Source organism: Mustelus asterias, chromosome 10, assembly GCF_964213995.1.
Source record: "Mustelus asterias chromosome 10, sMusAst1.hap1.1, whole genome shotgun sequence".
Lineage (NCBI taxonomy): Eukaryota > Metazoa > Chordata > Chondrichthyes > Carcharhiniformes > Triakidae > Mustelus > Mustelus asterias.
The window spans coordinates 87,755,685-87,770,710 of NC_135810.1; the positions used below are offsets into that span (position 1 = coordinate 87,755,685).

Genomic DNA, 15,026 nt, shown 5'->3' on the forward strand with positions numbered 1-15,026 from the left:
AGTGGGGCCGGGACCAATATTGTTGCTGGGAGGTTTGCTAGCGCTGTTGTGGAGTGTTTAAACTAAATTGGCAGGGGAGTGGGAACCTGAGGGTAGATTCAGATGGAGGAAGATCAGGAATGGTAACGGAAGCCAGAAAACAGTGAGTGAGTCTGGAGGAAAGAGGAGATAAAAGATAAAAAGGTAGTTTGGCAGTGCTCAAGGGTATATACAATGCAAGGGGTGGAGCAAATAAAGCATATGAGCTGAAGGCACTGATAGAAATGTGGCAGTATGGTATCAGAGGAATTCTCAGAAACGTGGCTTAAAGAGGGACAAGAATAGCAACTCAACATCCCTAATGTTTCCATTAGTAGGAAAGACAAGGATCTGAGGGCATAGCCTCAAAGTAAAGGGACGACCCTTGAGAACCAAGATGAGGAGGAATTTCTTCAGCCGGAGGGCGGTGAATATGTAGAATTCATTGCCACAGAAGGCTATGGAGGCCAGGTCATTGAGTGTATGTAAGACAGAGATGGATAGATTTTTCATTGGTAAGGGGATCAAAGATTACTGGGAAAAGGGGCAATCTCTCACAGCTCCTTTCTTGCCTGTCTTAGCCTGGACTCTCATGGTTCCCTCTCTCTCTCTCTCTCTCTCTGTTTCATATATCATTTTCCTCTGTGTGACACCACTGTGCCTCTAACTAAAGTTGTCTGCTGCTGAAATTTCAAGTGCAGATTTGAAGAATGCTGGCAATTGATTAGAAGTGATGGTAATAACTTCTTAATTACTGTCAGAAATCAAGGCAAATCTCCTGATCACTGTAAGGGTATTTGCAATCTGCCTTTTTGTTCTACTGTTCTGAAACAATGGAATTCTGGCATCTCGGTGGACTAGTAAATGGCTAAATGGAAAGCGAGCAAGCAGTAGTGAGAATAGAACCTATTACGTGCAGTTGTCCATTTCTCCAGTGAATACGTTCTCCCTCCTTTAATTGCTCAGTTGTGACCGAGCTACTCTCACTTGGAGTTTCATTTCTCTCTTCAAAATGGATAGAGTCTGATGGACTTGTGTGGGTGCATGTGCATGTAGTCTTGTGGGGGATCTTGTGAAGATTACAATGTTTATTGTTATGTTACCAACCTTCCAAATCTTATGTATGATATTCACAGCTTTTTGCATCTCGTTTACAGAATCAATCATAGAATCCCTATAGTGCAGAAGGAGGCCATTTGGCCCATGAAGTCTGCACTGATTCTCCAAGAGGGCATCCTACCCAGGCCCTATCCACGTAACGCTTCATATTTACCCAGCTAATCCCCCCAACATACACATCTTGGGACACTCGGGGGCAATTTATCAGGAGCAATCCACCTAACCTGCACATCTTTGGACTGTGGGAGGAAACCGGAGCACCCAGAGGAAACCCACGCAGACACGGGGAGAATGTGCAAACTCCAGACAGATAGTGACCCAAGGCTGGAATTGAACCTGGGTCCCTGGCGTGTGAGGCAGCAGTGCTAACAACTATGCTGCCCAGTTATAGAGATGTAGGAATTGTTAAGCAAGCAAAGACTAATAACCATCCAGTTTGCCTTCTACCACCCTGGTAGCCTTGAAATCCAATGAGAATGGAGTTATTGAATAATCATAGCAATCAGACCCTATCAATCATTCCACAATGACCCAGACATGATGTGAGGAAAATAGTGGTGTAAGTGCTATGTTTTTTGGGACTGCAGAAATCTGGTTTGCATCAGGTGCCTATTGAAAATACAGAACCTAGTTCTCCGGTGGCCCAGAGAAAAAGTTTCAGTTCCTGGGTCATACAGATCAGAAAGGAATTGGCCGAGCTGGGGAGATTACAATTAACTATAGACTCACTTGATTGGTGAAGGGAGAATTCACCATTGGGAGTCCTCAAGCATCTTGCAGCCACGTGGCAATAAATTGCAGCCAGTTCAAAGAGTAGCCATTGTAAAGAGCAAGGTCAACTTTTCTGCCAATCATGCCAGCTAGTACATATGGATGGTCAACGGACTCAAGTGGAAAGAGGAAGGAAAAAACCTATATAAGAAAGTATCACTAACAGCATCACCAAGATGCAACAATATTGTTGAATTGAAAATGGGGTCTTTAGTATTTCTGGATAACAACCTGCAGTCTTTAAATAGCGGGTGAGTAATGAGGAGCCTTGGGATTTAATCTATATCCACAGTGATTTAGCCATTAAATTTAGCCTGTCCGCCCAATTTCTCAGGTTCTTTGCTGTCTCTATGCTGTGCACGATTTTGGCAGTCGGTGTTGTACTCGTCTCCCCATGCGTGTTGTTGCATATTTATCATTGATTTTGCATTAGATATTTACATCAGATTAGCAACTCTGTACTGTAATTATAAGAGATAAGCTTAGAAAATAAATTAGTGATTTTAGGAAAGTTTGAACCAATTAGGATATTTTGGGAGACGCTTCATGTGTTGTGGACATTTGATTCAACACTTTAAGTGTATATTTTACGAGCGTTTGCCAGCTGTGTAGTGTCTCAATGATGAAAGGCTTGGGCGCATGACTGAGAGATATGCTTGGCTTACGTTGGAGTAATTCTTCAAGCAAGTTGCTGTTTCAGTCACTGCTTTTTGGCAGTGAGCATTTCTGTACTGGAGTATTGAACATCTTGCATACTTTTGCAGAAGCGTTCGGTTTTCTAAACCTCGCTTTCATGATCTCAATTACTGCTCGAGGAAACATTTCAGCTAACGAGATTAACCAGATGGAAGGATAAACGCAAAATACTGTGGATGCTGGAATCTGAAACAAAAACAGAAAAATGCTGGAAAATCTCAGCAGATCTGACAGCATCTGTGGAGGGAGAGTAGGGTTAACGTTTCAAGTTCAGATGACCCTTTGTCAGAGCTCTGACGAAGGGTCATCTGGACTTGAAACATTAGCTCTATTCTCTAGAGATAGCTCAAGCAGTGTGTTAGCACCCAACAATCAGTCCATGCAGGCCACACCACTTATACCCAGAGATGTTCTCCATTTGCTATTTGGTCCTCACTACAGAAGCAGTGATTGACCAATGTCATCTGTTATTGGCTGACTTGCTGTTATACATTTAAGTGGTCGCATGGTTGCTTTAAGAGCCGGTCACATGATTTAATGGCAATGTCATTGAGGTGTTTCACAGGCTCCTGCTTTAGTTTCATTCTCTACTCTGTACAGGCAAGAGCTCCTACAATAAACCTGTTGTTGCTATCTTGAACCAATGTGTGCAAACCACATCTTTTTCTTTTTGTGTAAAATCCACAGCCCATCATATAATTGGATACTACAGCTGCGAACAAGCTCAAGGTTTGAGAAGAATCTCCCTTTAGATGTGATTAAGTTTCAATGCATCAGGATTCTTCCAGCATACCACAGGGGGCATCTGCTAGTACTAAGAAAGGTGGGGCTCCAAATGAGTTTTTATGATTAGGGATGCACTGCCTGAAAGGGTGGGGGTGCACAGATCCAATAATAGCTTTCAAAGGAAAATTGAATGAATGCTTCAAGGGTAATGGAATCTCTGGATGGAGGAAATCTCAAACCGCCCTCTATTGGAATGAAGGATCGGATAAATTCTAACTTCTAATTGGATTCCAAGATTTCAAATTAGGGTAAAATCAGCAGTTGTGGTTAGCGAGAACTACCTCCTTCACAGGGTTTTGGAGAATCAGATGCATATAGCAGTAAGAACTGATAGTGCTGACAGGTATGTAACACAAATACCAGTGCTTGCAGCTGACAGCCAGCAGGTTATTTATCCCCAACCTTATGGAGAATTGATACATAAACATCCCCTTCTTCCACAGATCAACAAGGAACTTTTAAAATACATACTTGATCTTGGACATTGCAGGAAAGGCCACATTTATTAGCTGTGTCAGTTACCCTGAAGGTATTAAAAGTCAATCAAAGAATGTGGAACTGGAGACACATGCAGGTTAGACTGGGTATGGGGAGCGAGTCTCCTTCCCTGAAGGTTATTAGTGAGCCAGTTGATGTTTTATGATGGTCTAACAGTGATCAGAGTCATTTTTCTTTCTGGTGCCAGTCCACAAGCTACCAGATTTATTAAATTCAATCTCACAACTTAACTTTGTGACCTGTGGATTCAAGACCTCTGGGTGGATTGTCCAATACCACAATTTCTAAGGTACTGCACGCTTGAAAAGAAAGGCCTCATCACCTTTCAAAATATCCATACTCTTTAATTTCATTGTAGGAAAGTATACGCCCCTTGTGTCAGCCTGCTGATTAGGGGGAGCGTACGTGGCAATCTCACAGGACGGATGTGATGCAAACACGTTCCCCAAGCCAACTCCCAAAACTTCGACAGAGACAGTTGGAACAACAGACACCAATATCATTCGGACAAAATCAGATTGTGAGAGCAGGTCTCTCGAATTATATTCCATCTCCACCTAAGCAGCTGTAAAACAACATTGTGGGCGGGATTTTACAGTCTTGCTCGACCCGAGACTGGAAAATCCCACCTGAGGTCAACACACATTTCCATTGTCCGCCCCTCGCCCGCTCCAATTCTGTTGCAGAAAGGGAAGTAGAATTCCAGCGCTTATTTTGTGGTTTCTATGAAGCTAAGTATGGGTGGAACTGTGGCATAGTGGTTAGCACTGCTTCACAGGGCCAGGGATTCGATTCCGACCTGGCGTCTGTCTGTGTGGAGTTTGCATGGGTGTCTGAGTGGGTTTCCTCTGGGTGCCCCAGTTTACTCCCACAGTCCAAAGACACTAAATTGGACATGTGTGTGTGCATGTGTGTTCACAGTAAGAAGTTTAACAACACCAGGTTAAAGTCCAACAGGTTTATTTGGTAGCAAAAGCCACACAAGCTTTCGAAGCTCTAAGCCCCTTCTTCAGGTGAGTGGGAATTCTGTTCACAAACAGAGCTTATAAAGACACAGACTCAATTTACATGAATAATGGTTGGAATGCGAATACTTGCAACTAATCAAGTCTTTAAGAAACAAAACAATGTGAGTGGAGAGAGCATCAAGACAGGCTAAAAAGATGTGTATTGTCTCCAGACAAGACAGCCAGTGAAACTCTGCAGGTCCACGCAACTGTGGGAGTTACAAATAGTGTGACATGAACCCAATATCCCGATTGAGGCCGTCCTCGTGTGTGCGGAACTTGGCTATCAGTTTCTGCTCAGCGACTCTGCGCTGTCGTGTGTCGCGAAGGCCGCCTTGGAGAACGCTTACCCGAATATCAGAGGCCGAATGCCCGAGGACGGCCTCAATCGGGATATTGGGTTCATGTCACACTATTTGTAACTCCCACAGTTGCGTGGACCTGCAGAGTTTCACTGGCTGTCTTGTCTGGAGACAATACACATCTTTTTAGCCTGTCTTGATGCTCTCTCCACTCACATTGTTTTGTTTCTTAAAGACTTGATTAGTTGCAAGTATTCGCATTCCAACCATTATTCATGTAAATTGAGTCTGTGTCTTTATAAGCTCTGTTTGTGAACAGAATTCCCACTCACCTGAAGAAGGGGCTTAGAGCTTCGAAAGCTTGTGTGGCTTTTGCTACCAAATAAACCTGTTGGACTTTAACCTGGTGTTGTTAAACTTCTTACTGTGTTTACCCCAGTCCAACGCCGGCATCTCCACATCATGCATGTGTGTTCCCAGGGGACAAAATTGGATAGCCCCTAAATATGGGTGTAAGGTATAATTAATCCACAGCCATTGCTTCATTCTGCCTGGCTACCTTCATGACCGCCATGTGCCCATTGTAGAGTGGATGATTGCCTCAGCAGGGGCTAAAATATGTGTAAAGCACCTGTTAAAGCTAACCTGTATTTCTTAAAGAAAAGTTACATTCTGGCCGATGAATGTGACTGGGGAAAACTGTCTGACCTGCAAGAAAAGTGATTCTGCTGCAAAGGGGTGAAAGCATGTTCCAAGATTTACAGGCATCGTACTGGAGACCTTAATGCAGGAACTGGAGAGAAAATTAGGTGTCCCCTATCCACAGAGGGATTTGATATCCTTCCAGATAGACGTTACAAAGACAGTGGGACCCGACAGTCATGGTGGTCACTGCTGGTAGCTTAGCTCCAAGGATCTGGATGCAGTGCCACAGGAAGTTCCAGGACTCCACACAGGTGGCTAAAGTCAGTGAATGCATCTTCAAATGTCGATATCCTATGAAATGAAGCAGTGACCTCATGCACTGAGCAACTTCTGAGTACCTGTTGCTTCACAGCCCTCCCATTCAGGGGTCAATTGACTCATTTAAGTGTAAGCACTCCATCACATGAGGAGATTCCCTGACAGCCTCCTTGCTGACTTTGGGGTAGGGTTCCTTTTATAATCAAACATTCTGTGGCCAACAAAGGAGCCCTCTTGTGACAATGGCCATCCCCCATGACAGCGCTTGCCCCCCACCCCCAGCCTTCACCAGCACCCCCATTCCCCCACGTGGGCCTACCAGACTGGCATTGGCAACCAAACCCCCATTCACCTGATTGTGAGGTTGGTGCCAGTGGCTGGTTGCAGGCCTGCTCTCCATGGCACTGAGGGCCAAAACCAGCCTGATGACGTTCAGCCTGAAACAGCAAGAGAAAATGCTGTAAAATCTCAGCAGCTCTGACAGCAGCTGTGGAGAGAGAATAGAGCCAGTGTTTTGAGTCAGATTGACCCACTTTTCTGTTTTTGTTTCAGATTCCAGCATCCGCAGTGTTTTCTGTTTATCTTAGATTCAGCCTGAAGTGTACACATTTATGTGCACTGCTAATGCCATTCTGAAGGCAAAATAGCACCTGTGCTGCCTGTAATAAATCTTCCAAGGCAGAAGTCCCTTCACCAAAATCCCTTTATTTACAATTCCAACAGCAGTACACAGAGTGCTATCTGTCAGCAGTCTACCTTCAGTAGTGCCAGAGGAACTGACACTCCTGGTTAAATACAAGGGAAAGATTCCCTGATTGGCCCAATCAGAGAGTTCATATTCCAATAGGCCAACCTCAATGGCCTGATTGAAGTCATTACAACGCCAAAAAAGGGCCATTAAACACCGAGTTGTGCGGCGATAGCGTGCAGCTTTGAAGATCACTAACCAAAGAGGTTTGATCAACTTGTTATTATGGTGTTGGAAAGAGGCAAAGAATTTGATTCTAAATGGCTTAGGATTGCAAATTTACTGTTACTGTTTTAAACTTAAATTGGATTTGATGGTTTTTCCCATTGCCTTTCATATTATAATTGTCAATGTGGTTTTATAGGATTTTTTAATATGTTTTATGTGAGAGTTAATCTCTGCGCAGCCACATTCCTGGAATATGTCACTCAGTGTTAAGACTGGAAATGATAGGAGACAAATGAAATTGACATTTGGAAAGTTGAAGATCTGAGCCAGCATGAACGAGGTACTACCTTGTTGCTGTGCTATGTGGGTGTGAGTTTTGTTATGTCTGCAAATTTTAGATGCTCTGTAGAAGGAATGACCACGGGATGATTTTGTTTTCTGACACTTCTGTGCAATTTTTTTCTGTGGTTGATCAAATGCTTATCACTGAAAAGGAATGCTCCACGATGACTCTGTAATTGGACTGCAAGCACAATGATTGCATTACTCCCGAAAGGTATTAACTGGACCTCCTTCCAGGGAATCCCAAATGGCGGGATTTTACAACCTCGCTCATCCTGAAACCGTACAATCCTGCCCAAGGTCAACAGACCTTCCCATGGTCCGTCCCTCGCCCGCTCGGATTCCCGTGGCGGGCGGGCCGGTAAAATCCCAGCCAATAACTACATTGTAGAATCATAGAATCATAGAATCCCTACAGTGCAGAAGGAGGCCATTTGGCCCATCGAGCCTGCACCGACTACAATCCCACTCAGGCCGTATCCCCAAATCCCCACATGTATACCCTGCGAATCCCCCGAACATTAAGGGGCAATTTAGCATTGCCAATCCACTTAACTTTTTCGGACTGTGGAAGGAAACCAGAGCACCCGAAGGAAACCCACACACACGTGGAGAATGTGCAAACTTCACAGAGACAGGGCCAGAACTCAACCTATCTGTGTTTGTAACTGTAAACGGGACAATGAAAGAAAACTGCAATGCATCACCATCCTTCACGCACTGCAGATCAACTTCTACTTTTTCTACTTTTCATTTAGCTCCATAACTATTCACAAAGGGCACTTGTGGGTAAGGAACACTACAGTCATTGAATCAAACACTGTTCTGGAAAATGAATATATAAATGCATGTTACAATATGAGTACTTTTCAGAAGAATGTATTCCTTGTCTAACAAGTTCCAACATGTATTTACTATTAGGCCAGGACCGGTGGGTGGTAAATGTATGTGCACACGAAGCCTCTTATAAGGAGAGAATATAATGGGAAACTCATTGGAAAAGACGTTTGAAAATAAAACAATTGAGTCAACATAAAATAGGTGTTTAAAAAGAACCGTAAATTATCAAGTGACAGATTTTGCATTGACCACATTGCACTGAACCAGGAAACTGGGTAGGCCGCATTTTTAAATTTAAGTTTATTTCTTAGTATCACAAGTAGGCTCGCATTAACACTGCAATGAAGTTACTGTGAAAATCCCCTAGTCGCCACACTCTGGCGCCTGTTCGGGTACACTGAGGGAGAATTTAGCATGGCCAATGTACCTAACCAGCATGTCTTTCGGACTGTAGGAGGAAACTGGAGCACTGGGAGGAAGCTTACGCAGTCACAGGGAGAACGTGCAGACTCTGCACAATCACCCAAGCTGGGAATTGAATCCAGGTCCCTGGCGCTATGAGGCAGCAGTGCTAATCATTGTGCCGCCCCTCTGCAATGACCATAGCATGTGAGTACGCAGCAATCTCTGGGTGTAATGAGTGCTAGAACTATCACTTAATATAAACAGTTTCAATCAGTAGTTGAAAGCTTGGTCTCAGTAGGACTATCGTAATGCGTTTACACCAATATTCAGCGTCTTCTGGGGAAATTGCTACTGTGCAGAGCAAGACCAGCATATTCCATGGTCAGATCTCCCAGATACATGGAACATGGCAATGAAGCGTGAAAGTGTTAATTAATGTTCATCTTTTTTCACCAGCAATTATGATCCAATGTTGCCATCAAATCAAAATGTAATTATATTTCTGCTCCTCCAGCGCAATCTTGAAAATTTATTCCCGCTACTTCTCCAGCAACAAAACTTTTCTGTTGTGACAAATCTGTTAATGAGGAACAAAGAGACATTTCCCTGCAGATTCAGGACTGATATCAGGATGTTCTTTACACAGAGTGGTTAATGTATGGAAATAACTTTGGGACAGTGTATAGCCTCATAGAGTCTCTACAGTGCAGAAAGAGGCCATTCGGTCCGCACCGACCACAGTCTCACCCAGGCCGTATTCCCGTAACCCCACGTATTTACCCTGCTAATCCCCCTGGCACTAAGGGGCAATTGAGCATGGTCGATCAGCCTAACCTGCCCATCTTTGGGGTGTGGGAGGAAACCGGAGCACCCGGAGGAAACCCACACAGACACGGGGAGAACATGCAAACACCGAACAGACAAGTGTAAGTAGAGTTAACATGAAAACCAGGAAATAATTGGGAAATAATTCATCGGAGAGACTTGAGAGTCCAGAGCAGTGACTTGCAGCGGCTTAGGCAATGCATGTCTCACTCTATAAGAACTGTCTTTAGATTCAATTTGAAAAGAAGGTCAGCGGCGTCTAAAGTTATCACCTGTCTGTCGAGTGCACCGTTGGCAAAGATTGTTGTTTTACAAATGAGGAAGTCCATTTATTCTCATCTTGCGGATTGATAATTCATCTGTGAAAACTCATATTCACCTGACAGCTTTTAGCCTGATTCAGCGCTTGATATAAAAGTTGCACAGGGATTTCAGGAATCATTTCCACTGCCAAATAGACTGAGTGTGCCAGCAAGGAGAATTATCTTTACCTGAGTCAGATGGTCTTCATTTAATTGGGAATACAAGCTCTTTCTCCTTGAAATAAATGATCATTTTAATTAAAACTCAGGACTGGCAAAGTATACAGAATGTTGTCCTGAGATTAGGCCGCGTTTAGTTCAATCGCAGTCCGGTTTGAAATTACAGACCAGCATTAAGATTAGCACCAAACAAAAACAGAAACTGCTGGAAAATCTCAGCAGGTCTGACAGCTTCTGTGGAGAGGGAATAGAGCCAACGTTTCGAGTCTGGATGACCCTTCAGGAAAATTGGCAGATCAGCCTGCACCCTCATTGTTAAGTCACTGTAGTTTTATGTTAGGCCGCACCTTCTGGGCTCCCCAGCATCACACTGGTGGAAAGTGGGTGTTTACCCCATAGGTGCACTGGGAAATCCCCTTCCAAAGTTCCCAGGCAAGGTTTGCACAGCAATTGTACTGGCGACCATCTGCAAATGCAATTTAAATAACAAACTTCAGATGTCCCGACTACCAGTAGTTACCCAGAAAATTTAAGAAGGATTGAAACCACTTCTAACTTCAGGGTAACTATTGTACAGAACCAGGCTGACCTCCCGCTGGGCCCCATCATACCCCCAACTCCCCGGGGAACTCCCCTCATTTCCTGACAATGAGACATCCCCACCCCTTGACTTTGCCACACATGGGACTCATCCATCTTTCCAGTACCCCCCTACCCCCTAACACCCCCCTCAAGACCCAATGCCCTCTAGCCCCGAGACCTGACCCGCTCCCTCCAAGGCCTGACCACTCCTGTCCGCAAGCCTCAGCAGCTCCCTCCACATCCCTACAGGCTCAACCTTACCCAAGCCCCGGCCCCTCAGCCAAAGCCCGACACCTTCCCATCAGCCTAATCCAGGTCTAACCTGACCCAACCTAAGGTCCAACCCCTTACCTCTGACCCCCTGTGACCTCTGACCCCATGACCCTTGACCCCTACCTCCAACACTCTCTGATCCCCCCCCTCAAGATGCGCTCATCCTCAAATCTTATCCACATACCTTAGCCACTTAACTTCTCCCTACCTGTCAAGGATCTATAAGTTACAATGAACCTTTATGCTCACCTGCTTTATGACAACTTGTGTCGTAAAAAGTGGTGTGACCTCCTTCACTTTGACTCTGCTGGTCTTCTACACTGAGCCCCGGAAATGTGTTGCACTGGGTGGATCTCTCCACCCTGAGTCATGGCACCATGCTCGCACAGTGATTAGCACTGCTGCCTCACAGCGCCAGGGATCTGGGCTCAATTCTGGCTTCGAGTGGCCGTCTGTGTGGAATTTGCATGCTCCCGCCGTGTCAACGGGTGCTCAAAGATGTGCAGGTTAGGTTGATTGGCCTTGCTCAATTGTCCAAGTGTCAAGAAGATTAGCAGGGTAAATATGTGGGGTTGCAGGGATAGGGCCTGGATGGGATTGATGTTAGTGCAGGCTTGATGGGCCAAATGGCCTTTTTCTGCACTGTAAGGATTCTGAGTCAAAAGGTTGGGCAAGAGGATCACAAGAAAACGAAGGTAAGAAATTTGGCATGGAGTGGCAATCTAATACTGATTGCCACTCCAAGGAAGTTCAGCTCCATTATCTTTTTGATGTGGGCACCACCAGCAGGGGCAGCATTTATTGCCCAGCCTTTTTTGCCCTGAGAAGGTGGTGATGCCTGTTTGGACATCTGGATTCCGAGTGGTATTCTTTGTCATGGTTATGTACAACTGAGTCAATCATTAGACTACTTCAGAGGATGGTTCAGAGTCGGTCACATTGCTGTTAGTGAGCCGGTTGGGTTTATACGACAGCCCAACGATTTCATGGTCACTTTTAGTGATATCAGTGTTTAATCTCCAGATCTTGTAACTGAATTCGAATCCTCAAACTGCTGTGGACAGAATTGACTTGCAACATGAGGTGGGAATGGAGGGATACAAAAGAATGGTCTAGTTTGGACCAGGGAGCGGCACGGGCTTGGAGGGCTGAAGGGCCTGTTCCTGTGCTGTATTGTTCTTTGTTCTTTGTGGAAGGAAAGAGACTGGAAAGTCCAGTTGGTTTACTGACGCTAGCTTTCTCTCAGTAAGAATGGTGCACAATATGGTTTAACTCCCACTCCTCCCTGCACCTGTTGAATCTGTAATTTTTGCCTGAGTTACATATCCATGGCATTGATAGAGATGAGAGGAAAGTGGTTTTGGCTGGAACCTTGCTGAACATATGGGCAGCACCATCTGCAAACACCCTGTTCACAGATGCAGCTTCAGAAAGGGGAAAGATGGAGGTTGGCCTGTTCTTCATTCCAGGCTATCTCCCACACAGGAGAAGTTGTGGAGAAACAGATGATAGATGGGGTGAATGATGCAACCAACACCCTCGGGGTCAACAGTTAAAAAGTTTGTCAACTTGAGAGAATCTGTCGAGCTAAGACTACTGAGCTTTTCCTTACAGATGGTCGAGATTTGTTTGTTATAAAGCTTTTAGCCCATTAAATATTGAATGTAAAATTTGAAAAGGACATACCTGGCTGCCATCGTTTTCAGGCACTCAGTACCTGATTGAGGGACCCAACATCAGGGCCCATTAAGAGCCACTCCTGGCCTTGCTGTCAACACCTCTTCCCCCCCCCCTCCCATGTCCCCAGTTACCCTGCAACTCCATCACCCCCCCCCCCTCCCCCCCCGCCCCCCCACCCCGCGCCCCACCTCTGTAATCACTCATCTGTGCCTGGTGCCTGGGTTGATAGGCCTGCCCAATGAGGCTGCAAAACATTAAAGACCTGTGGCCTCTGATTGACTGGCAGCTCTTGGCAGGTGAGACTCCCACCCCTGGGGTCCTAGGTACCAGGGAACGCACACTGCTGCCCAGTTATGGGATTGATTGGCATCTAATGCGGTACGGGGCTTTTGCTGGCTCTCCAGCATGGGGGTGATGCGCGTTATCACACACGAGGCTTGAGATGCTCAAGGAAATAAAGGCTTTTATTTACTATTACAACGAAGCTACCATGTATAGTACACGATCCCAGACTGAGGGGTTCCAGACAGAGCAGTGACCTTTATACCTCTCCCAGGAGGCGGAGCCCGACTGGGATGTACCATAATAACTATAATACAGGTGTAACAGCCCAACCCTAACCCCAACAGCAACAAGTAGAACAACCCATCCCTAACCCCAACAGCAACATATATACATACTCGTAGTACTGGCCAGACCCTGGCTCAGTACTTCCTAGTGGGAACCAACGATGGTTCACCACATTCACCCCTCCTTTGAAGACAAAGGCAGGCGGGGTACAAAAAAAACAGAATAATTTGTCATCAGTCTATAAGTTCAGACGGTCAGGGGGACCGCACCGTCGTTGTGACCTCCTCAACACCGGTAATGACACCGGAGTAGGCACTCGCGGTGGCGTTCTCCCCAAGGCGATGTCCAACGGTTCCTCCACAGTCTCACGGGCCGGCTGACCCCGAGGTGATGACAATACGTTGAGTTCCGACACGCCCTGAAGTGGTGACCATCTCCTGGACTCAGGCAAGCTGTACACGGGAGTAAAAGGGTTAAGTAATGGTCCCGAAGCTGCCCGCGCCGTGTCAGGAGGGGAAACAATAGTTGGGGGGTCTCTAACAGGGGGTATGGGAGCGACAGGGGTTTCTACGTCCCCTGCTGGCGCCAGGTCTCGAATCGAGACCGTGTCCTCTCGCCGGTCAGGATATGCCACATAGGCATACTGAGGGTTGGCGTGGAGGAGATGGACCTGTTCGACCAACGGGTCGGACTTGCGGGCCCTTACATGTCGCCGCAGGAGGACAGGTCCTGAGTACGTCAACCAAGACGGTAATGAGGTCCCAGAGGAAGACTTCCGAGGGAATGAAAACAGCCTCTCATGAGGAGTAGCGTTGGTTGCCGTACACAGGAGTGAGCGTATGGAATGGAGCGCATCAGGGAGCATCTCTTGCCAACGGGAGACTGGAAGGCTTTTTGACTTCAACGCCAGTAAGACAGCCTTCCAGACTGTAGCATTCTCACGTTCCACCTGTCCGTTACCCCTAGGGTTGTAGCTCGTGGTTCTACTAGAGGCAATCCCGTATGAGAGCAGGTATTGCCTCAAGTCATCGCTCATGAACGACGAGCCCCTATCGCTGTGAATGTAGCAGGGGTACCCGAACAGAGTAAAAAGATCACAGAATGCCTTGATAACCATGGCAGCGGATGTATCAGAGCAGGGAATAACAAAAGTGAATCTCGAGTACTCATCAATGATGTTGAGGAAGTACACATTCCGATCTGTCGAGGGAAGGGGGCCCTTAAAGTCGACACTCAGTCTTTCGAAGGGACGAGTGGCCTTGACTAGTTGTGCCCGGTCAGGTCGGTAAAAGTGCGGTTTGCATTCCGCGCATACCCGACAACTTCTCGTTATGGACCTGACATCCTCCACCGAGTAGGGCAGATTGCAGGCTTTTACGAAGTGGTAGAGCCGAGTGACCCCAGGATGGCATAGGTCATTATGGAGAGCCTGCAAACGGTCCTCCTGTATACTGGCGCATGTTCCACGCGACAGGGCATCCGAGGGCTCGTTGAGTTTCCCTGGACGATACATGATGTCGTAATTATAGGTGGAGAGTTCGATTCTCCACCTCAAGATCTTGTCGTTCTTGATCTTGCCCCACAGCGTGTTATTGAACATGAACGCCACGGACCGCTGGTCCGTGATCAGGATGAACCGTTTTCCCGCCAAGTAATGGCGCCAATGCCTGACGGCTTCCACAATGGCCTGGGCCTCCTTTTCCACCGCTGAATGTCGAATTTCGGGGCCTTGGAGGGTGCGGGAAAAAAAGGCGACGGGCCTGCCCGCCTGGTTAAGTGTGGCGGCCAGGGCGAAATCAGATGCATCGCTCTCCACCTGAAAGGGGATGGACTCATCAACAGCGTGCATCGTGGCTTTCGCGATGTCGGCTTTTAGTTTATCAAAGGCCAATCGAGCCTCTGGTGTTAGGGGAAAAGAGGTGGACTTGATGAGCGGACGGGCTTTGTCCGC

The 15,026-nt window shown here is 46.3% G+C and overlaps 1 protein-coding gene across 10 annotated transcripts in view; it reads left to right on the forward strand.

Moving 5' to 3' along the window:
- The window catches only part of sgcg (sarcoglycan, gamma), a 485,777-nt gene that overhangs the window by 124,303 nt on the left and 346,448 nt on the right, over window positions 1-15,026 (forward strand). The window contains exon 1 of one of the 10 annotated variants that reach the window (XM_078222134.1): window positions 12,023-12,079. The exons of the other annotated variants lie outside the window; for them this stretch is intronic. Coding sequence (XP_078078260.1) covers window positions 12,077-12,079 — 3 coding nt within the window. The 5' untranslated portion in view covers window positions 12,023-12,076. Of the gene's footprint in view, window positions 1-12,022; window positions 12,080-15,026 lie in introns of those variants that run through there. 10 annotated transcript variants of the gene reach the window in all.